The sequence below is a fragment of the Lithobates pipiens genome, unplaced genomic scaffold (assembly GCF_037356315.1).
Source record: "Lithobates pipiens isolate NorthernLeopardFrog02 unplaced genomic scaffold, aLitPip1_a1.2 Scaffold_16, whole genome shotgun sequence".
Lineage (NCBI taxonomy): Eukaryota > Metazoa > Chordata > Amphibia > Anura > Ranidae > Lithobates > Lithobates pipiens.
In genome coordinates, this window is record NW_027507748.1 from 208,785,199 (window position 1) to 208,808,991 (window position 23,793).

A 23,793-nucleotide genomic window follows, 5' to 3' on the forward strand; every position below is an offset into this window, starting at 1 on the left:
TCTTATGATAACAGAACGAACGATAATCATGCAATTAGTATAGTATTTGCACGAGGGGGGAAATGATGATCATTTGTCCGATATTCTATATTGAAAATTTCTTAATGAAATTAATATTTGGACACTGTATGTGGTTTTTGTTCAGAAAATACATTGCTTTAAATCGAATGTTAAAAGCATATGAAATTTTCAAACGACATTGTACTGTTGGAATCAGCTTATACAACTAAAAGCCATTATAGGAAATAAAAAAAATTTTTTTTGTACTTGCCAGAAAATTATTTTGAAGTTGACTGAGGGACACAGGATTCAGAGACAATTGGGTTATACTACTGTCTACAGTAAAATTTAAACATTGGGAAACAAAAAACAGTAAAGAGCCTAGAAGAACCCCTTCCACTCGCAGTATGCTATATTTTTATAAGTAGTAAATACAGCGAGACCATAAAACACAGAGGGGTGGGGCCTGTGTTCCTCAATGAGCTTCCAAGTAAAGGATTTTATGGGGGGTGGGGGGGTGTACTCAGCAGGCTGTGGCTTACGGAATCACGCATATAGACCACGGTGTCAGGTCTGTTTGTAGCAGGGAGGGCATAGCTATGCAGGATCAGATGGGTTTTTCAGGTGATACTGGGGTCCAAATGACAGCACAAGCACTGTGCTGTATAACATGCTTTAAGGGAACAGTATAGTTATTTTTTTTTTTTGTGGGTTAACAAACGCTTTAAGACCTTATCCCCAAAGTTGGCATTATAGGAGTCCTGAAAATCCACCCGGTAAAACTAAAGGTGATCATACACTACACAATCTGATTGTACAATCTTAAATATGTAGTTCAAAGGCCTGTCTGATAAAACAGACTGTTTAGGTTTTATATTACATAGGCTTGGTAAATCTAAAGAAGATTGTGCAGAAATTGCATAGTGCATGGCCAGCTTTGCAAATATGGAAAACAAATGCCTGATGCTGAACAGTATTGGAAGCACCGATCAATCTAGAAAAAAAAAAAAAAAAAAAAAAAGAGTTAATCTTGAAAAGAAAGGAGTGGAACCTAATCCTTAAGGCAAAATCTTGAATGACGATATTTCTGAGCCACTAAGAAATGGAAAAATAATTGGTTCCCCTTTACTTGGACTATCAGAAATACAAATAGCAGAGTCGTCAAGTCTTTCTAATGGAAGTGGCTAAAAGGTAGATGCGCCACTCAAAACACCCAGACAATAAACAGTGACAAAAGTACATGTCTTGGTTAACGTGAAAGGCTGAAATCATATTGTGAAGGAAGGAAGCTCTAGGCTAGTTGATGAGCACAGGGTTGGAACCTAGGCGGTAGCTGTCCACTGCTGCCAAATCGACTAGGACCAGGGTATTCCCTGCCCTGCACATATACAAAAAAAGGGGGGAGGATGCACATAACACCAATGATCTTTTAAGGCCCCATGGCCATATTAGGATAAAACGTTGACCTTACAAAGCCATAGTAGGCCAATTATATCACAAGTATCCCCGTTCAATTTGCAGCTGCAGGATGGAAAATGGCATGGCCACAGTTGATTGGACAACAATGGCAACTTTCTTTTGATATTGGGCTGAACTCTAGACTGGAATTCCACCGTGTGCTTGTATAAGACCAGAAAATGTTCTTTACAGGACAATGTTGCTAAGTCCAGAGATAAACCTTACAGAGGTGATGGAAACATAGAACACACTCTTTTGAGTGTGGAAAGTGGAATATCCCTTATAGATTCAAAAGGCAGCTGTAAAAGTGCAAAGAGAACCAAATTCAGATTCCATGGAGACACTGATGAGCACACAGGGGGGAGCCACATGAGAAATACTCTGTATGAAGGTCTTAAAGAATTGCTAACTGCTTTTGAAACAAGATCACAAGTGCTGGGATCTGACATTTAAATTGTACTTGAGGATCAATTGTTGATCCAGGCCCGAGTGGGGGACGAATTCTGAGATTTTTAGAGTATTTTCCAGAGTGAAAGTGTCCTCTCCTCAAACCAAGCAATGTATGCTTTTCCCTGTGGAATGCAAGACCTTGTGGGAAGTGGACTTTCTAGCTTTTAATATTGTGGAGACCATGAAGTCTGAGAAGTCCATCCCTCAAAATCTGGGCTTCAGACATGCCATGAAAACCAGCAACCATGATGCAGGATGGTAAACTGTTCTTTTGGATAGAAGGAAGGAAAAGCCCACAAAGCATTTGCAAGGAGTCCAATGTAATCAGAATACCTTATTTCCCCTGGAACAGGGAAGCCAAGAGGATTGCCAAAATGCCCTGCATCTCAATTCTGTATAGGAGGCAAGGAAAGAGTTTCAGGGGGAACAAACTGTAAAGATCCCTTGGAGCCACAAGAGCATCCAGCTGCTTCTGTCAGAGGATTTCTACACCTAGCGACAAACTTGTCCACTTTGTTGCTGTATCTTTCGCCAACACCGGAGCTGGTTCCCGGAGTCAACAGGCCAGAGACAAATGTGAATTGTGAAAAGACTGAACCAAGCTGCCCCATGACAAGATGTTGAGTTGAATGGGTCTGGTGTTAAATTATGCATACATTACTGCCTGAAAAGAGGCTACCATCAATTCCATGAGTCTCTTGCAATAGCAAAGAGTCGGCTGAAACTGTAAAGTCTGGGAGTGGAATGTTTTAAGTTTTTCTTGTGGAAAAAAACAAAAAAACACACATATGGTTTAAATCGCTTAAGGACCGCCGCACGTAATTATACGTCGGCAGAATGGCATGTACGGGCACAAGCGCGTACCTGTACGTGCCTGCCTTTCAGCGGGTGGGGGGGTCCAATCGGACCCCCTCCCGCTGGCTGCGGTGGTCTGTTTCGCTTCAGGAGTGATCCGGGATGAGGGGATGGCCGTTGGTTTCTGGCCATCCCCTCTCGATCACTCCTGGCGAATGAGAAGCTTCCCCTACCTGTGTAGTATAAACACTGGCAGGAGGAAGTGATGTCACTCTCCCCAGGGCGGTCTTTTTGACCGGACTGCAAGGAGAGAAGACCTAGTAAGTGCACCAATCACTACACTGACACGTAGGTACACATAGGCACACAAATCACCCCCCCCCCCGCCCCGATCGCCCCCCGCCCCCAGTCACAGTGTCACTGATTGCAGTGATCATGTATTTACTGATCACTGCATTTAGTGTCAGTTGTGACAGTAAAAAGTGTCAGGGCAGTTAGTGTTAGGTCCAGGATAGCCCCCTACCCCCCCATAAAGGTTTAACCCCCCCCCAATTGCCCCTAGAGTTAACCCTTTCACCCCTTTTGCCAGTGTCATTAAGTGATCGTTTTTCTGATGGCTGCATTAGTGTCACTGGTGCCGCTAGGTAGCTAGTTATTGCCAGGTTTTTATAGCGTTAGGTACCCCCATATACTACCTAATAAAGGTTTTAACCCGATTGCCCCTAGAGTTAACCTTTTCACCAGCGATCACCGTATAAGTGTCACTGGTGTTATGGGTGACTCTGGTTAGTTTGCTTTTTATAGCATCAGGGCACCCATTTATTACCCAATAAAGGTTTAACCCCCTGATCACCCGGCGGGTGATATCAATTAGGCTTTAGGGTCAGATAGGGTCTGCGTCACCCCAGGCAGCGCTAGGTTAGTGCCAGTACCGCTAACACCCACGCGTAAAGCATACACCTCCCTTAGTGGTATAGAATCTGAACAGATCAATATCTGATCAGATCTATACTAGCGTCCCCAGCAGTTTAGGGTTCCAAAAAAATGCATCGTTAGCGGGATCAGCCTAGATACCTGCTAGCACCTGCGTTTTGCCCCTCCGCCCAGCCCACCCAAGTGCAGTATCAATCACGGCCACTTACAAAATACTAAAACGCATAACTTGAGCGTTCGCAGAGTCAGGCCTGATCCCTGCGATCGCTAACAGTTTTTTTTAGTAGTGTTTTATATTTAAATCCTGAAGGCGGTGCTTGGTTTTCGGGGTCCCGTATGCGGCTAGGCTCCCAAAAAGTCCCCCACATGTGGTATCCCCGTACTCAGGAGAAGCAGCAGAATGTATTTGGGGTATAATTTCACATATGCCCATAGCATGTGTGAGCAATATATCATTTAGTGACAACTTTGTGCAAAAAAAATAAAACGTTTGTAATATTCACGCAACTTGTGGCAAAATATAAAATTTCATGGACTCAACATGCCTCTTGGTAAATAGCAATGAGATCATTTGGGGGGGGGGGGGGGGGGTTTGTGCTATTTTGGCATTTTATGGCCTTCGAAACTGATAGGTAGCGAGGAGTGAAATCAAAAATGTGCACCCTTAGAAATCCTGGCAGTGATTGGTTTTCGGGGTGCCGTACGCGGCTAGACTCCGAAAAAGTCCCCCACATGTGGTATCCCTGTACTCAGGAGACGCAGCAGAATTTATGCCCATAGCATGTGTGAGCAATATATCATTTAGTGACAACTTTTTGTAAAAATTTTTTTGTCATTATTCAATCACTTGGGGCAAAAAAAATTAAATATTCAATGGGTTCAACATGCCCCTCAGCAATTTCCTTGGGGTGTCTACTTTACAAAATGGGGTCATTTGGGGGGGTTTGTACTGCCCTGCCATTTTAGCACCTCAAGAAATGGCAGTCATAAATTAAAAGCTGTGTAAATTTCAGAAGATGTACTCTAGTTTGTAGACGCTATAACTTTTGCGCAAACCAATAAATATACGCTTATTGACATTTTTTTTTACTGTAATGTAATGTAATGTAAGACTAAAATTGAGTTTATTCAATTTTTCTTATAACAAAAATTAGAAAATATTTTTTTTTTCAAAAATTCAGTATTTTTCCTTTTATATCGTAAAAAAAATAAAAAAAATAAAAATCGCAGAGGCAATCAAATACCATCAAAAGAAAGCTATTGGTGGGAAGAAAAGGACGCAAATTGTGTTTGGGTACAAGATTGCATGACCGCGCAATTACCAGTTAAAGCAGTGCGAAATTGTAAAAAGACCTCTGGTCCTTAGGCTGACAATTGGTCCGGGGCTTAAGTGGTTAAGCTGTGTCTAGGATCAGACCCGAATACTCCAAGCGAGGAGTCATCTAAAAGCACAGACTTAAGGATCAGGATCCCACCCCACCTTGAACTCACCCAGCTACATTGTTGGTCAGGCTCTGTTCCCTCAACAGGAGGTTGTCCAGATAACAATGGAGATGACCTGGGATCTAAAAAAGGCAAGCACGTAGGAACCTAGGTGAATGCAAGTCATTGTGAATAGCAGGGCCATGAAACGGAAGTGCTGAGGACCCGAAAAAGTGAAGAATTTGTTGATGTGCTAAAAAGGGGGACAGCCAAGAATGTGTCTTTGATGTTTACAGAGACCAAAAATTGTCATTATGGTATCCAATGAAGATATTCACAATGTCCTAAATTGGTTTTGAAACTGTGGAAAGTTTGAAAACATCCTTGAAACCATTCCAATAAAAGAACTGGGGCATTTGTTTCCACAAGATCTGGGGCTCTTGCTCCCATAGGGGCTACACAGAGATATGCTAATCTGAATGGTGACACTGGAAGTTTGGAAGAAATGAAAGAGGAAGGTGTTGGGAGCAGAACTTTAGCTTGCAGCCAGTTGAAAATGTATCCTACACCTAAGCAGCTAAGAAGCGGTTTGTTCAAATGTCAGCAAAGGTCAACAGATATACCCCTACTTTGAAAAGTAGGAGAGCCCCCTTCGTGTCAAAGAGTTGTCTACCTATTTGGCAAAATTAGGGGCCCAGGATTTGCAGTGAAACTGGGCTCCTGGATTGGGTGTGGCACTAGAGGCTTAAAAGGAGTTGTAAAGGTAAATGTTTTTTTGTTTATCTTAATGCATTCTATGCATCAAGATAAAAACATTGTGTGTAGCACCCCCTAATAATTATCCTGAGCCCCTTCTCTACCAAGCGATGTCCATGATTCCCTCACTAACCTGAGACCCTCTAGATCCAGCAATGTTGCAGGAGTGCCTTAGCTGCCCGAGACTCCCCTCCTCATTGGCTGAGACACCAGTGTGGCGCAATTGGCTCCTGATGCTGTCAAAGTCAGTCAGCCAATGAGGAGAGAAAGGGGGGCGGGACCAGGACAAGGCTCCCTGTCATAATGTACACAGGGAGCTGTGGCTCGGCTCAGGTGCCCCCATTGCAAGCTGCTTGCCGTGGGGTCATTTAGCAGGAGGGAGGGGCCAGAAGCGCCAGCACGGGACCCAAGAAAAGGAGTCTCTGGGCTTCTCTGTGCAAGACCATTACGCAGGGCAATTATAACAGATTTGTTATTAACAAAAAAAAAAAGAAAAAAAAAACAAACAAGACTTTAGTAATATTAAGCCTTGTAGAAACTTAAGGAACTCAGTCTCGGAGGAGGATTTTTCACAGCTTGAGAGGTGGACTTCTGCTGCTGGGGTAGACAAGTACTCTTATACGCAAGTAACCTTCTAGGATGAGGGTGTTCAATGAAGCTTCAAAGCATTGTTCACCCTCGAAGAGTATGCAAAGCAAATGCTTTTCACCTGCCTGCTCTGCAGCCCAAAATGTCAACCAAAGAGTTCTCCACATGTTCAATGACACGAAAACGCATCTTCAAAAACACAATACACAAATGTCTGGAAAGCACCACAGGCAGCGCCAAAAAGGTCACGTGCCAGGAAGGCCCAGCTGGGTCCGGTTATGGCCAAGGATACACATAACCAGGTAGCTACATGAGAGACAAGCTCAAACAGCGTGTAGAGGAAGTCTTGTCTGAAGAAAAAAAAAAAAAAAAAACGCTTGTAGAACAGTCCTACATTTCTCGGTAGAGAAAGGCATTCATCATCCTAGGGCACTAGCTAAAAGAAAAAACAAAACAAAGGAAGCATGTTGGGAGTGTAGAGGTTATACAGCAGGCCAATTGCTGTTTTTTTGTTTGCCAATGTCTAAATCCTCCCATAGGCGGCCATATAACCCAATTGTCTCCGAAATCTGTGTCTTTCAAAGACCAACAAAAAAAAAAAAACTTTGTTTTTTACCACCTTCACCTCAAAATGATGACTATACACACGCAAAAATAACTTTCATAATGAAAGCATGCTGAACAAGAAAATAAGCACATCCACCAAATACAGAGGTCTTCTTACCAAGGTTAAGGCTGGAAGATGATCCATGAGAGGATAAAGATGGTGGCGGTGTCTGGGAATGGCTGGCTGCCTGGCTTGGAAGGGGCATGCCTACAGGACCAGGAGAGGAAGAGAAGCCTAGACCATTGTAGAAGCTATGTCCAATGGGATTCAAACTGCTGGAAGTCCTTTTGTATAGATCTGTACTGCCAGTCAGAGAATCACGACGCGATCCACTGCCAGTGTTGGAATTAGCAACTGAAAGAAAAAAAGAAAAACAGTCAAGAAAAAAATAAAAAGGACTACTTTTGTAAGCACAACACAAAATGCTAATCCATTTTTTTTTCTTGCTTGTTGATACTGACCTGCTGTTCCAAAGCCACCCAGTGCTGAACTAAGCGTTGCTCCCAGTGATCCACTGCTTCCAAAACCCAATGAACTATTCGCTGGCTGACCTGAACTTTGTGAAAATAAGGAGCTACTTTGAGAGTTATTGGTCAGGGAACTGTTGCCATAGAACGAGCTTGATGCCAGGTTCTGGTTGCCTTGTGGTTGCGGCTGTCCCTGAGGTTGCTGAGAATTCAACTGACGGAAGGGTCCATTTGTAGCACCACCTTGTCCATTGGCAGAAGCAGCTGCTGCTGCAACAGCTTAAAGATAGATTGCAAAAGATCAGCTTTCATGTATAAAACAACCGAACACCTTTCAAGACATTTTTCAAACAATAAATGGTAGTTGTATGAGGCATTTCAGCACAACAGACAGAAACATGCAGGTGTATATGTGCGTTTCCAAAGGTGCTACATACCTGCTTGAGCTGCAGATGGACTAATAATAACCGGTGCAGGAGCTACCAGCCGAACAGGGCCACCCAGTCCATTTCTGGCTCCAGTATTCACAACAAGTGCCCCTGTTTGGTCATAGTAAGCAGCAGGAGCTAGAACTGGATATCCTAAAAAGACACAGAAAAGTAAAAATGGAAGAAAATTTGAGAAGATAGAAGAGAACATATATAAAGCAAACTGTATGTCACAAATATATAGGGGCAAGCAATAAAATGCAACATTTTTAGGCGTTAGGGGCAAAACGTTTTATATACATTACACATGTTGCATGTTTCAGACTGCAGGAAAACCACATAGCCAGAACCAGCGACTACTACAAATTGCAGGCTGAACTTTAGGTATGTTTTGATATAGTTATAGTGGTCCAGCTTGGACCAATGTAACCATGTATGTGTCATAAGCATGGGATCCCTATGGAAGCTGGAATTTACTGATCTCCCACTTGTTTCCAGGTCCTGTGCACTGTGAACCTAAAGTCGCTTGCCCACATGTGCCATTTAAGAACACTATTTTCTCAATGAATGAATATCATTCCCAAATTGAACAAGCTGCAGAGGCAGAGCAGTGACGTCACGATTCATACACTGAGAAAATGCAAAACTGCACTCTACTCAAAGTGTCATACATAAAGTGTAGCTTTAAAGTGGTTGTAATCCCTGCTACACCACTTTTACCTACAGGTAAGCCTATAACACCCCTTACCTGTAGGTACCGTGAATATCCCCTAAACGTATTCAGTTTAGGAGATATTCCATACGTGTGCAGCTTCCGACGTCATTGGCACATGCGCACTGAAGAAATGGGCCGCTGGTGTCGTTTCTTCGATAGCGGTGACCGGTGGGAGCGACGTCATCACAGCGTCGGTCAGAGCGCCGGGAACCTGGAAGTAACTCCAGTGGAAGATGTCGGCCCTGTACTCGGAGTGCCGTCATGATTCAGGGCATCGTTCTAATGGTAAGTATTTCATAAAAAGCTAGTATGCGATGCGTACTAGCTCATTCTGCCTTCATCTTGCAGGGTTTGGTTTTTTTGTTTTTCTTCCGAGGCTTACAACCGCTTTAAGTTGAGATAAATAAATTCTGCTCTACATTCAACAGTAATTTCAATCACTATAAGTAACTAAATTTGACTTGGTATCAAGTCTCTTGTATCTTGCAATACCTATAGGATTAGCATTAGGGCTAAGCCATTTAGGCCTGCTGTATGTAAATATGCCGACATGGAACGCACTGATATGAAGAAAGAAAATCATCTCATCAGCCTGAGACTTGTCTGTCATGGTCTTGTCAGAAGGCTAGGGGTGGAGAAAGGACATTACTACTATATAGTGCCTTGAAATAGTATTCATACATCCACATTTTGTCATGTTACAACCAAAAAAAAAGGAAATGTATTTTATTAGGATTTTATGTGATAGACTAACACAAAGTGGCACATAATTGTGAAGTGGAAGGAAAATGACAAATGGTCTTTACATTTTTTTTTTTTTTTTTTTTTTTTTTTTTTTTACAGATAAAAAGTGTGGCATGCATTTGTATTCAGCCCTCCTGAGTCAATACTTTGTAGAACCACCTTTCACTGCAATTACAGCTGCAAGTCTTTTTGGGATGTCTCTAACAGATTTGCACATCTAGAGAGTGACATTTTTGACCTTTCTTCTTTGCAAAATAGCTCAAGCTCTGTCAGGTTGAATGGAGAACGTCTGTGAACAGCAATTTAAGTCTTACCACATATTCTTAATTGAATTTAAGGCTTGGACTTTGACTGGGCAATTTTGACACATGAATATGCTTTAATATAAACCATTCCAACTGGAAAATTTCAAAAAGTATGAATACTTTTTCAAAGCACTGTATACCTTACAGGCAAGAGATGTCATCCACCAGGCTTTGTGGTAGAGCTGCATAAATCTAAGGACTTGACTGACAAAAATTAAATTTCTTTGCCTGGTAAAATGTCTTATATTTCATCAGTGTATTTAGCAGTTGGGCTGGAGTTCGCTTTAATACCCTTTGCAAGTAATACCCCAGACCAGCAATACACTCGCAAGGACTGACTTCAGTAAGTAACCAGAGTTAAATTTTTCCCGCATATACTGAAGTGGAATACCCAGTCAACACTTTTTCCCCCCCACATCGGGGAGTGATTAGAACTTATACCAAATTTTTATGACTGTTGCACCTTTAAAAAGTACATTTCCTCTCACCTTCTGTTGTGCTTGAGAAGCACAAGAAGCGAGGGGGAATCTCTTCAATGGAAAAACACTGCTACCAAATCTGACCACGCTTCCGGTTCTCGCTTACTTTATCCTAAACAAAGTACATGTTTTATACAAAGCAAAATATGCAACTCACCAGGCATTCCAGCAGCAAGGCCTTGCCCAAAGGCCAGTGCAGAATTCACAGCAGCTGCTGCAACTAGCTGGTCATTTTGTTGTCCCTGTTGATTCTGGTTGGGGGTTAGCGGTCGCTGATTACCTCCTGCACGAAGTACCTAGGAAATGCACACACTTTTAAAAAGGGGTAAAACATGAAAATTGCGTGGTTACTGCTTTCAAAGTCAAAAATCTGTAAAGCGCAAACTAAAATGCCACAAAGTGACAAATAGACCAGAAGTAAACACAACCTCTTAAGACCACTCAAAACAAAATCCTTGTTACATGCCAGTACAACAGCATGGTTTTCCTCTGGATGACCTCACCAGCCTTCATTTAGCACTTCCAAGGCCTGCATTCTGCTAAAGCCATATTGAAGGCAAGCATGGGAATGTTATTACAGACACTCCATCTAGAATACATTTAATGAAGGTCCTCATAATAGCTACAGCAGCCAAGCAATGCTGGAAATTGAAATTCAGAAAACTGGGAGGTTTAATGCATTATTTGCCAAGGAGTACCATTACCTACAAATCAAATCTCAACCATTAAAATGTTTAAAAGAAAAAGAACAAAAAAAAAAAAATAAAATAAAAAAAAACACCACACGGGCCTTGTGGTCATAAGCAATATTTCACAGATGTTGCCCCTATGGGGTTCTCTAACAGATCAGGTTATATCGTTTAGCGTAGAGAGAGAGAAGAAAACTCACAACTAACGACCTGACTGTGGTCCCAAAAAAAAAAAAAGACAAATTTGAGAAACAATGCAACAAAGAAAGCAGAACAACTGTTAAGAGACCAACATGCCAAATATGAGAACACTCACCTGTTGCTGGCCCTGCTGATTCTGAGGATTGTTCTGTTGAGATGCAGAGTTGCTTGCTGCTGCTGCCGCCGCTGCTTGCTGCTGGAAGAGGTTGGCAGGATACACTCCCCATGGAGTGACACCGTAATATTGGTGGGGAACCACAGCTGGGCCTGTATAAGTTAGGCAAAAGCCAACAATGTCACTATCTTATAGGAAATCCACCCTAAACCTAAAACAGATCCTGCATTGGACATTTTCTCCACTAACCATAGGAGATTTACCAACGATCAGATGGTAGAATTTACATTCTTGGATATGGGACTTTCATTTCTTCATATCAATCTTATTCATGGATTACAATCATCACTGGAACTGTGACTGAAGGGTCATGGACCACTGTGTGCTTCACCAGTGCAGTTAACTGTACAGTGCGAGGGGGGAGTCAAGGGATGAAAAATTTCCTGAGGTATAACAGGTCAAATCCGACTCTCGGTTGGGTCTTCAACACCATTGCATCTCCAGAACCTTGAACAGCTGGCCTCCTCTAGACCACTGCATTACATCAGCCTTGCTTGGATATATTCCACTTAATCCTAAATCCATGTGTTCCTCTCTACAAACTCTAAACTGTATCTTTCTTTACAGGTACAGCCAAGTACTGCGGCCCAGATGCCATCATTTTGAATCAAGGGATTATACTGAACTGTTCCTTTGCAGGATTATCCATACAACATAAAACCCTGTATATATTATTATATATCTCCATCCTCTGGCGATATTAGCCAGGTGATCAGGGTATATTACACCCAGTGACATACTGGAATCACAAACATGTATAATATTTTCCCAAAAATAAGCCCGGTCTTATATTAATTTTGACAACCAAAAAACACAGTAGGGCTTATTTGCAAGGTAGGCTTGCCATTTAATGTGTTGTCTTCTCCCCCTCTCTCAGGCATCCCCAGTGTGAACATAGTAAAAGCGGTTGTAAAATTAGTGCATCTTATGGAGTGAAAAATACAGAAACGCACCTTACATTATATACTACTGTAATAGAGGATTCTAGTAGTTTACAACCTCTTTAAAACTAGGCCTTATATTCAAGTCCTCCCCGAACATCACAGTAGATCTTATTTTCAGGGTAGGTCTTACTTTAGGGGAAACATGGTATGTGTATACATATGTGGTGGACAATTGGCTTTTAATAGTATAAGTGATTTTATTTTTTTGTGTGTGATGTGGTACCATTTTTATTAAAGCGGAGGTCCACCCTAAAATGGACCTCCGCTCATCGGAATCCCCCCCCCCCCCTCCGGCGCCACAATCGGCACCTTTCAGGGGGGAGGGGGGTGCAGTTACCTGGATAATCCAGGTAACTGCACCCACTTCCGGGCTAGCTCTCTGCGGAACGGGCGTAGGTTACGCCCCCGTTCCGCAAGCGCCCGCCCCCCTCAGCAAGTGCCCCGCTGCCTGCTGGTTAACACACAGCTCCCAGAGGCAGCGGGGACCGTCCGGATTGCGCCGCGCGGCTCGCGCATGCGCAGTAGGGAACCGGGAAATGAAGCCGAAAGGCTCCATTTCCTGATTCCCATACCCAAGATGGCAGCGGGACCCGGCAGCCGAGCGAGCGATCGGCTTCGGGTGCCGACATCGCGGGCGCGCTGGACAGGTAAGTGTCACTATTTAAAAGTCAGCAGCTGCAGTATTTGTAGCTGCTGGCTTTTAAAAAAAAAAAAAAAAAAAAAAAAAAAAAAACGCGGAGTCCCGGTGGACTCCCGCTTTAACTGTTTCATACTTGACCAAAATAAAGCATTTTTTCTAGTTGACAGCGAGTTGAACCAATTTCTGCAATGATTTGGTATATGAGGAGGTTAGAGCTAAAACCAGGTTTTTGTTCAGTCACTGTCTAAAACAGAACTAGTAAACCAAGCACACGTTGAAATCACAAGCAACATCAAGCAATAAAGAAACAAAAAGGAAAACTTACCAAGAGTAGCAGCTGCTGCAAGGCCAGCTGCATAGGGGTCTGTTCCAGGAGGAGCGGCACTGATGATGTAAGGGTTTGGTACAAACGCAGCTGGAGCTAGACCTGCTGAAAACATACCTGTCAGTGAAATGAGACTTCAGTACTTTGCCAGCAAAGGAAAAAAAAAAATAAGTGTTTTGTATCCATTCAGTAAAACAAATCCATGCTTAGTGTTTTTTTTTTTTTTTGGGTGGGGCCAATAAGAGACCACACAACATTAGTACTTTTTAGACAAGGTATCCTACCTAGTTTAGTGAGACATGTAAAGTGCAACAATTCAACAGTAATCCACAATTTGGCATTTCAATTACCCTTATCATTTATTCCTGACAGTAACATACTATATACAAAATTAAAATCAACTACCACCTAAAGTCACCTTGGCCATCTGCCAACACCAAGAAAGAAAAACTAGTTCCACTTTGGTTTTCCAAAGTGGAACTAGTGCAAAGCAATGCAGACACATATTTGGGCTCAAGCTAATTAGCAACTATTCTGAAGCAGAGACCATCTAGGCTTTGTGCTATAATGGTACAGGTCATGGTCCAATGTTCTCACAGTCTAGCAATTGCAGTTACAGCTGGAATGAGTCACTGTGGCCATGGACAGCGTGAACCAGTATTAAAGTATAACTAAAAGGTAACTTTTTTTTAATTTTAGAGTGCAGAGGGATAAGAACACATGTCAGTTTGTATTGTCATCTGTGCAGTTAGGGAGATTCACCCTTTCCATTTGTCCCGTTTACCATTAAAAGTGAAAGTAAAAGACAATTTTGCGTTGTCCCTAGAAAAGTAATAGAGGGAAATCTTCCAATGGGGACACTAGTTCTGGTGACCTGGAGGTCCCCAAGAGATTCCCTTAATTTTCAGGGATTTCCCCTCACTCCCTGAGAGGTACTACAGAAGGCTCTTTTTGCATAGATAAAATTTGTATATTTCAAACATTTAATAAATGTTTTTATCATCACACATGAATATTTGTTTTACTAAAACAGAGCAATAGAATAATTGCCATGTATAGCACCACCATTACAAAACATCCCATTATTGTCTTGGACATTTTCACAAAAAAGTGAATAAAGCTAAAAGGGATTTGGCACGGTTAGGGTCCACTAACGCACAGTGACTACAGAGTTAAGTATCTGCTACAGGGATCAGGGCAAAGTGATAAGGAGAATATACTGACAATGAAGAATTAAAGATCTAAAGCACACAGGTCAGATCTAAGAGGGACCTGGTCACCGATGGCACAACTTGTTCATTGTTATACCATTCAGATTGCTTTAGGAAAGCCAAGCAAATCTGATAGAATAACAAAGGAAATATATTTCCAGAAACGAGAACAATCACACAAAACCAAAAAGGACTCCAAAAGGGGCAGTAATTATCCAGAAACGACATTATGTGGTAGACAATGGAAAGCAGATTAGGATTCAACACAGCATTTATTGTAGGGGCAAATATCAGATACCTCTGGAGGATATACATTTAGGGTAGATCAATTTCAGAGATGTCACTTTTCAGTGGAGGCTTACATGCTTGCTGAAAATAAGTAACGACATTCTTCAGCCAAAGATACTTGCTTATTACTAACTCAATATTATTATGGGGACTGTGTGTAGTCTTGGGCCCCTTTCACAAGGCTGTTCAGTCTTGATTCGTTTGTTGGTCTTCAGACAGATTCACCTCCTTCCTAACCAGAACAATTTTCAGCTTGCAGTGCTCTCACATTTTGAACGACAATTAGTCATACAACACTGTACCCACAACATTACACACAAGCAGAGCTTTTTAATCAGGCATTAAAAAAAAAAAAAAAGAATTTAACACTATATATATATTTTTTTTTTTACACAAAGTTTTTAATTTATACAATATTTCCAACACATAGCATGTACATAGTAAAAATTACACCCCAAAATATATTCTGCTACTCCCGAGTATGGCGATACCACTTGGGCCTCGTTATGTGGCCAGTCTGTGTAAAAGTCTCCCAACATGCAGGGAGCATCATCAGGTATTCTAGGGGCATAAATTTCAAAACTAATTTGACTACCCATTACACTTTTGTGAGGTACTGTAGTGGCACTGATGGGGATGACAGAGCATGGATGGATGGATGGAGGCAGGAATAGGCACAGAGCAGTGCTGTGGGCAAGGCTGCTGATAGGCCAGTACAACTGGCCCTGCTGTACCGGGCCTGACCAGCAGGGGGGCCCAGGCGACCTGAACTGCAAAATTCTATGTATAAAAAAAAAAAAGTTCCTCCTCCACCGATCAGTGATCGCCATAACGCTTACCCTGCCAATACTCTGCAATACTTACCCTGCCAATACTCTGCAATACTTACCCCGCCAATACTCTGCAATACTTACCCCGCCAATACTCTGCAATACTTACCCCGCCAATACTCTGCAATACTTACCCCGCCAATACTCTGCAATACTTACCCCGCCAATACTCTGCAATACTTACCCCGCCAATACTTTGCAATACATACCCCGCCAATACTTTGCAATACATACCCTGCCAATACTCTGCAATACTTACCCTGCCAATACTCTGCAATACTTACCCTGCCAATACTCTGCAATACTTACCTCGCCAATACTCTGCAATACATACCCCGCCAATACTCTGCAATACATACCCCACCAATTGTTTCAAGGTGGGGTCTGGGGAGGGGCAATGGGTGGGGCTGAAGGAGGGACCAGGGGTGGGGCCAGGGTGGAGCTGAAGGGGGCCCCATCAGGTAGGCTGTACGGGGCCCCATGATTTCTATCAGCGGCCCTGGCTGTGGGCACCACAGATCCAGCCCACAGCTCTGCTGCACCCGATCTCTCCCCTCTTCTCCCACACTGTACAGATCGGTACAATGTGAGGAGAGGGGAGAGCTAAGCCTGGCATGTGCTGGCTTGTTTACAACTGATCTCCCATTCATTTGACAGAGCGATCACATGGTAAAGGACCTCTGTCATCGGCCATTTACTGTAATGCTCTAGGGTCCTCTGGACCCGCAGTCATGGATATTCCCAAGTGTGCACACCAGGGGATGTGATTCTGGGATGACTTCATAGTACCCCCTCCCAGAGTTATAGAGCCGTGCTGTAGCTTTCATTCTGCTATGGCGCAGTTGTTAACTGGTTACTATTGCACCGACACACACTGCAGATCGCAAGGGGCGAACTGAGCACTGTGTAGGAAATCTACACGCATTGCCAGTTTCCCGCACCGTGTGCCACTGAAGCAGGTGTAAACGGATGTAGACAGATGCCATCCATTTACATCCATTCCGTTTATTTCCATTTTTTTTGAATAAATGGAAGGCAAGAAACATTTTTGTTTATACTTTTGTGACTTCTGTTCTGTCTTTGCAACAACCAAGGATGTGCAAAAACAGATGTAGACTGATATAAAACTTTACTGAACTGAAGATGAATGTGCAAACTGATTTAAACTGAATCTGTTTCTTTGAAAAAAAAAAAAAATGTCAGAACAGATTATGTCTGTGTGAAAGGGGCAGTGCACACATATGCCCTCACAGCAGGTGCTCACTTGAATACCCTGCCTAAGCTATGTCGCATATACACATTACCCTTACTGATAAATAAAAGCAAACACACAACATACTAACCACACCAAATTATATGTAGGTGTGGACACTTAAGTATAGTGCATCTGCACCATTAAAAGAAGTTCACGAAGTATGTTCTGCATATACAGCTACTTATCTAGGGAAGGGTACCAGGGACATGTCTAGAGACACACAAAGCATATTGCTAAGAAATTAAAAAGGATGATCAAACTAGATGCTCTCCCAGGTGCAAGCTGATCACATGCAATTATCTCTGTCAGAGATTTAAAGGTCACAATCTGCATTCTGTCATGGACATGCCCATCACATGGAAAACACTAACAGGGATATACTGTATACAAGATGCATTCTGCCTGTGGCACGTTTAGCAGGTGGTGTATTTTATCAGGGACAGGTTGACCACACTGGGTACTTTTTCAAGACATGCCTAATACTTTTGATTCTCTACTAGTGAAAGACTAACAGTGGGCACTAGTTGTGTTTTACGACAGCGATGCGAGTCGACTGTCATCTTTTAAAACACAGGAATGCTGCCATACTTGTACTGAATGACAGAGTTTTTCTTTTTTCATTGTTTTTATATTTCTTTGGCACGCTTTTGCTAATATCTCTATAGAGGGGGAACTAAAATTTCTCAGTGAAAAGCATTCATTACTGATGTCATAAAGCGAATGTTAAGTCTTTACTTCAGGATATTACCCGCTCTCTACATCAATGGACTACCTTTCCAATTTCTCTTCTAGGTAGGGTAAAATGTCCTTAAAAATGTTCATTCTGCCTAGATTACTCTACTACTTTGAAACCCTACCCCTGGCCATCCCTATATCTCAACTCAAGTCTTTACAGAAAAAGTGTCATCTCCTGGTCTAGCTATCATGCCCCTAAGTATCCACCTACCCGGTACATCCATGTTCCCTGGTGTGGTCACCCTAACAATGAAATATTTTATAATGCATGTGTATTGCTCCTCTGTCATTTACCCTAGTGATATGGAAAAAAGTGTTGCAGCATTTTTTTGGTCCCTGTTCCAAGGAATAAACCTATTCATTTTGAATACATCTGTACACAAGGCCCCTATCAGCGTCATTTGATTTTATTCCTTTATAAAATTCTTCATGAAACAACCCCTCCCCCCCCTTACGGACACAACCCACTCATACATGTGCAAATGGGCATGTGTCCTTCAGAAGCCAATGTCATTGCCTCCTTGGGGCAAGATATGGACCTCTGCTTTCAAATCATCTAGAAGTGCAGAGAGAGACTGCTTTAAAAATTCTACTGTTCTGGTATAGATCCCCAGAGGTGATGCACCGCCAAGACCCTTCGCTTTCTGCGTTGTGTTGGCGCTGTAATCTTGAATTACTGAATCTAGGATCTCAGTATCATATTTTTTGGCAGTGTTCACGACGGAGACTTTTCTGGAATTATGTCATTACTTCAATATTTTTTTCTAGGACCTTTTCCATTAGATCCTATTATCTACTAGGTCTCCCTTCTCTGGTATCCCTAAATCAGCTAAGCATCTGATCTCATACATTCTCCTTGCTGCCAGGAGGGCCACCCTTCTCTGTTGGCTGCCCATTGATCCTCCTGTAGCAATAACAAGTCAAAACAACTGATGTCTATGTCATCTAGTTTATGATTGACTAGAAATTAAGAATTTAGAATGAACAGGCACCTTAAAAATAAATTAAAATAAAATAAACCCACACACGAAACCGCACATCTTCCTATTTTTTTTCTGCAATAAAAATAAAAGCAATGAAGCACCAAACGGTCATCAATTATGCTTAAAATAAAAGCCAAGTAGATACCTACTCAAGGCTGCAGTGAACCAGAGAACAAGCTAAAACACAATATCTTGTCCTGGTTGACCGAGCTACCACTGCATAGAATAACACTAAAACAGCAAGAGAGGATAAACCTACATGTCCTTATAATGTTTTAGTTAAGACAGGGATGCAGTAGGAACAAAGATGGAAAAGCTTTACTAGCTAGGCATGGACAACTTCCTAACTGAGCTACAGTCAACATACATTGCCTTGAAAAAGTACTCATACCCCTTAAAAATTTTAATTTTGTCATGTTACAACCAAAAATGTTAAAATAATAATAAAAAAGATGGGATTTTATGTGATAGACCAACACAAAGTGGCACATAATTGTGAAGTGGAAGGAAAATTGCTTTAATTTTTTTTTTTTTTTTTACAAATATCTGAAAAGTGTGGTGTGCATTTGTATTCAGCCAAACCCTCCGAGTCAATACTTTGTAGAACCACCTTTCGCTGCAATTACAGCTGCAAGTATTTTTGGGGATGTCTCTACCAGCTTTGCACATCTAAAAAGGGTAAAATATTTGCCCATTCTTCTTTGCAAAATAGCTCAAGCTCTGTCAGATTGGATGGAGAGCGTCTGTGAACTGCAATTTTCAAGGCTTGCCACAGATTCTCAAGTGGATTTAGGTCTGACGGGCTATTCTAACACATGTATACACTTTGATCTAAACCATTCCATTGTATTTCCGGCTGTATGTTTAGGATTGTTGTCCTGCTGGAAGGTGAACCTCCGCCCCAGTCTCAAGTCTTTTGCAGATTTTAAAGCGGAACTTCAGTAATTTTTTCATCTTTCCATCTATTAAATATTCTGCCCTTGTTGTTTTAACTATTGGATAGTAAAAACATTTTTTGTTCTGCCAGTAAATACCTTATACAGCCCACTTCCTGCTTCTTGTCTGGTAAAAAGCCTAGGCTTATGCCATCATACACCTCTCTTTCTCACTCTCCTGAGAGTTTGCAAGGAAGGGGGGGGGGGGGTGTAATGAGTCCTAAAAAGGCCATTGAGAGCTGCAGAGCTGGAGGTGTGCCTCTGTGTAAATCTAGGATGTGAACAGGCTGCAGATTCAGCTGCCCACAGCCAGACTCAGTGGAGGGAGATCTCTGCAGCATATTTGGCAAGTACAGAATCACAGTATGTATGAAATAATATGTAAAGTGGTTGGAAGGGAGCTTTAGAATGGCAAATATGTTTTTATTACAAATTAAGTGAGCAGACCGCAGTTCCTCGTTAACAGGTTTTCTTCTAAGATTGTCCTGTATTTGGCCCCATCCATCTTCCTATCAACTCTGACCAGCTTCCCTGTCCTTGTTAAATAAAAGCATCCCCAAAACATGATGCTGCCACCACCATGTTTAACAGTGGGGATGGTGTGTTCAGGGTAATGTTAAGTTTTAGATTCCTGCCACACATAGCGTTTTGCTCAAAAGTTCAATTTTGGTCTCATCGGACCAGAGCACCTTCTTCCACATGTTTGCGGTGTCCCCCACATGGCTTCTTGCAAAACGGGACTTCTTATGGCTTTCTCCCTGCCACTCTTTCATAAAGGCCAGTAAACTGCACAACTAATGGTTGTGCTGTGGACAGATTCTCCCACTTGAGCTGTAGATCTCTGTAGCTCCTCCAGAGTTACCATGGGCCTCTTGGCTGCTTCTCCGATTAATGCTCTCCTTGCCTGGCCTGTCAGTTTAGGTGTACGGCCATGTCTTGGTCAGTTTGTAGCTACTCATTCCATTTTTGGATGATGGATTGAACAGTGCTCTGTGAGATGTTCAAAGCTTGGGATATTTTTTTTTGTATACCCTAACCCTGCTTTAAACTTCTCTGCAACTTTATCCCTGACCTGTCTGGTGTGTTCCTTGGCCTTCATGGCGCAGTTTGTTCACTAAGGTTCTCTAACAAGCCTCTGAGGACTTCATAGAACAGCTGAATTTGTACAGAGATTAAATTACACCAAAGTAAACTATTTACTAATTAGGTGACTTCTGAAGGCAATCAGCTCCACAAAATTTTAGTTAGGGGGTTATCAGAGTAAAAGGGGTTGAATACAAATGCGCCACACTTTTCAGATATATGAAAACATTTATCATCTTCCTTCCACTTCACAATTACTTTGCGTTGGTCTATCACATAAAATCCCAAGAAAACACATTTACGTTTTTGGTTGTGACATGACAAAATGTGGAAAATTTCAAGGGGTATGATTACTTTTTCAAGTAACTGAAAAATTGACCAAACGTTTTATGAAAAACTGAAACCAGCACACCTGAGAAATCACTTATTACCTTACCTATGTGCGGTTGGTGCGCTGCTGCCAATGCATACTGTTGCTGCTGGGCCGCTGTCAGTTGCTGTACTGCAAGAGCATTCGGTCTCTGAAACAACTGTAGGGAAAAAAAAAAAGAAAAAAAAAAGTATTGAACATGATATCATACATACAAAGGCAGGAGAACTGTACAATTTAACCACTTCAGCCCTGGAAGGTTTTACCCTCTTAGTGACCAGGCCATTTTTTTGCAATATGGCACTGCGTTATTTTAGCTGACAATTACGCCATTGTGCGACGCTGTACTAAAATAAAATTGATGTCCCTTTTTCTTTTAGTGGTACTTGATCACCTCTACGTTACATTTTTTGTGCTATAAAACAAAAAAAACAAAAAAAAAAGAGCGACGATTTAAAAAACAAAACAAAAAAAAAAATAATAAAAACTATGGGATATTTTTATGTAATTTATATATTTTTTTTACTAGTAATTGCTGCGATTTTTAGCAGGACTGTGAAATTGCAGGAGGACAAAATCGGACACCTGACACTTTTTAGGGAATCAGTGACACCAATACAGTGATCAGTGCTAAAAATATGCACTGTTACTGTACTGACAATGGCAGGGAAGGGGTTAACATCAGGGACGATCAAAGGGTTAAGTGCGTCTCTAAGGGGTGCTTGCTGTGTGGGGATTGCTCTGATTGGATAAAGACAGAGATCGTGTTACTGTTAAACAGTAACACAAGATCGCCATCATTCTCCCTGTCTGAATGGCGATCTGCCTTGTTCACATGGGCAGATCGTTGTTCTGCCTCTCTGGGGAATGATCACGGGTGGCCCTGCCAGACCCACTGATTGGCATCCCCGTGTCCAATCAGTGCGTGGCTGCGCACCCCCCCCTCCAATACAGCTGACCTGCCACCGTAAATATGCAGTAGTAGGCAGTCTTTAAATGGTTAATGCACACTAGATGTACCTGCTGTTGAGAATTATAATCAAAGAGGCCAACTGTGGTAGCTCCTGAATCAACTTGAACTTGGTTGCCCTGGTAGTCAAATTGTAGAGGTTCCATGCCAACATGCTCCATGGGATCCAGCTGAACACTTTGAGACTCCATGCCACCGAAGTCCTCCACTGGCTTTGCTCCATTGCTGTTGGTCAATTGAGCAAGTCCCTCAGAGCCATTCTGACTTGGTCCAAGAAGATCCACCTCACTCGCAGAGTTCTGGCAGTTACCTGGAGTACGGCTGAAAGGAAAAAACACAGAGTTACTAAAATATAAAAACCACATTCATTTTTAAGCCACGTAGAAAATATTTCCATTAAAGTGTCACTAAACCCACATCATAAAATAAAAATAAAAATACTAACAATATCAACAAATGCCGTCACTATGAGGTTTCCTGTATCCTAAAAAACAAAAAACAAAAAAAAAAAACACCCGGTTGATCCTGCTGCTCTCCATCTCCACCTTCATGCCCCCAATTCAGCGAGGGATGTTGCAGCTGTAGTGGCAACTCTGCACATGCTCAGTTTTCAGCGAGTTTCTATGCTGAGCATTTTCTCCCTATCATATCCGAGTAGCCCATGTGACTATAGAGTCACATGTGTGCATATACACAGTGGTAAATGAAAGCTAAAAACTATTTTTTTCTGCCCTTAAAATAACAACTGTATGCTAAGGTGTATTGTAACCAGGATGGGAGGGAGGGAGTTAAGTGTCCAGGGATGGGACACCAATAAAAATAACAGCAGCAAGTCACAAGAGTAGTAAGTCCATAAACAGTTATTCAGAGAATGACTCCTGATGTGAATTTGATAGACAAGGGGAGCATCTGTAGCCTGGGTACATAACCTCAGGGAAAAGTTACTGACACAAAACAGGAGGCAGCATCCTGAAGGGCAGAAAGAGTATCATACCGTGATTTGGGACTCTATAGACCGACAATCTTTGCTGCGACTTGCCTGGGACACTGGAAGCAACCGGTGCTGCCAGACAAGACCGCACAGCATGAGAGGATCAATCCCTGTGGAGCCCTGTCGCCTATCCTACTGTCCATTCCACTTCATTAAGATGTGCCTGTTTTTATCCAACTCAGAGTGAGTGCATTTCTACTGCAATTAAAAAACGTGTGTTAAACTACTGCACGTAGGTTGGCGCTGCTTGTTTCTCTCCCTCCCTCCTCAATGCCCACTAACCAGCTAACACACACTGGAGGCAGGATATTACATGTAGATCAATGGTGGCTTCATCTCCCTCCTATTCTAAGACACAGGCCGGAGGAGCCATCACTTGATTGGTAGGGCCAATCACATTGCCCATGTCCTGATCTGTGATGTGCTGTGTACGAAACACAGCCTGTGACTGGCAGAAATCCGCCAATGCCACGGTATTGCCAAAAACTAATAAATATTTGATTTCCAATATATATATATATTTGTATGCCACTAAAATATTAATAGACTTTGGAATACAGAGTGACAATTTTTTTTAATTATTTTGAACATGTGATCAACACCAGAGGACTAGAAGCTCCTCTTGCTTATGTTTCCTGCAGACAGGCTGGGAAAGATTTGGGTCATGTGACAGGTGTATATCGATTAGGAAAAAGGTACTTGGCACTAATTTTTTTTTTTTTTAATAAAAAAAAAAAAATAAAACACCTATCATCCACAGAAATAGAAGGGACAATGTAAATTAAAATGTGTGTTTTTAGTATCACTTTAACCACTTGCCGCCCGCCCTATAGGGAATTGACGGCGGCAAAGTGGTTTCATAATCCTAACCGGATGTCATATGACGTGATTAGGATTATGAGCCGCTGCGCGCCCCCGGGGGCGCGCATCGCGGCGATCGTTGTTGCGGGGTGTCAGTCTGACACCGGGCAACTACGATCTCGGTAAAGAGTCTCCGACGGAGACTCTTTACCATGTGATC

At 42.2% G+C, this 23,793-nt stretch overlaps 1 protein-coding gene across 8 annotated transcripts in view; it reads right to left on the reverse strand.

The window, feature by feature from the left end:
• Nucleotides 1–23,793, reverse strand: part of PUM1 (pumilio RNA binding family member 1) — a 112,104-nt gene that overhangs the window by 34,596 nt on the left and 53,715 nt on the right. For 5 of the 8 annotated variants that reach the window (XM_077480957.1, XM_077480958.1, XM_077480955.1 and 2 more), the window contains 8 exons: nt 21,832–22,102; nt 20,878–20,971; nt 13,122–13,238; nt 11,153–11,304; nt 10,305–10,443; nt 7,914–8,057; nt 7,471–7,755; nt 7,127–7,363 (listed from right to left, as the gene is read on the reverse strand). In XM_077480957.1, the coding sequence (XP_077337083.1) occupies nt 7,127–7,363; nt 7,471–7,755; nt 7,914–8,057; nt 10,305–10,443; nt 11,153–11,304; nt 13,122–13,238; nt 20,878–20,971; nt 21,832–22,102 (1,439 nt within the window). The remainder of the gene's footprint in view (nt 1–7,126; nt 7,364–7,470; nt 7,756–7,913; nt 8,058–10,304; nt 10,444–11,152; nt 11,305–13,121; nt 13,239–20,877; nt 20,972–21,831; nt 22,103–23,793) is intronic. The other 3 variants (XM_077480959.1, XM_077480954.1, XM_077480953.1) reach the window with 2 other exon arrangements.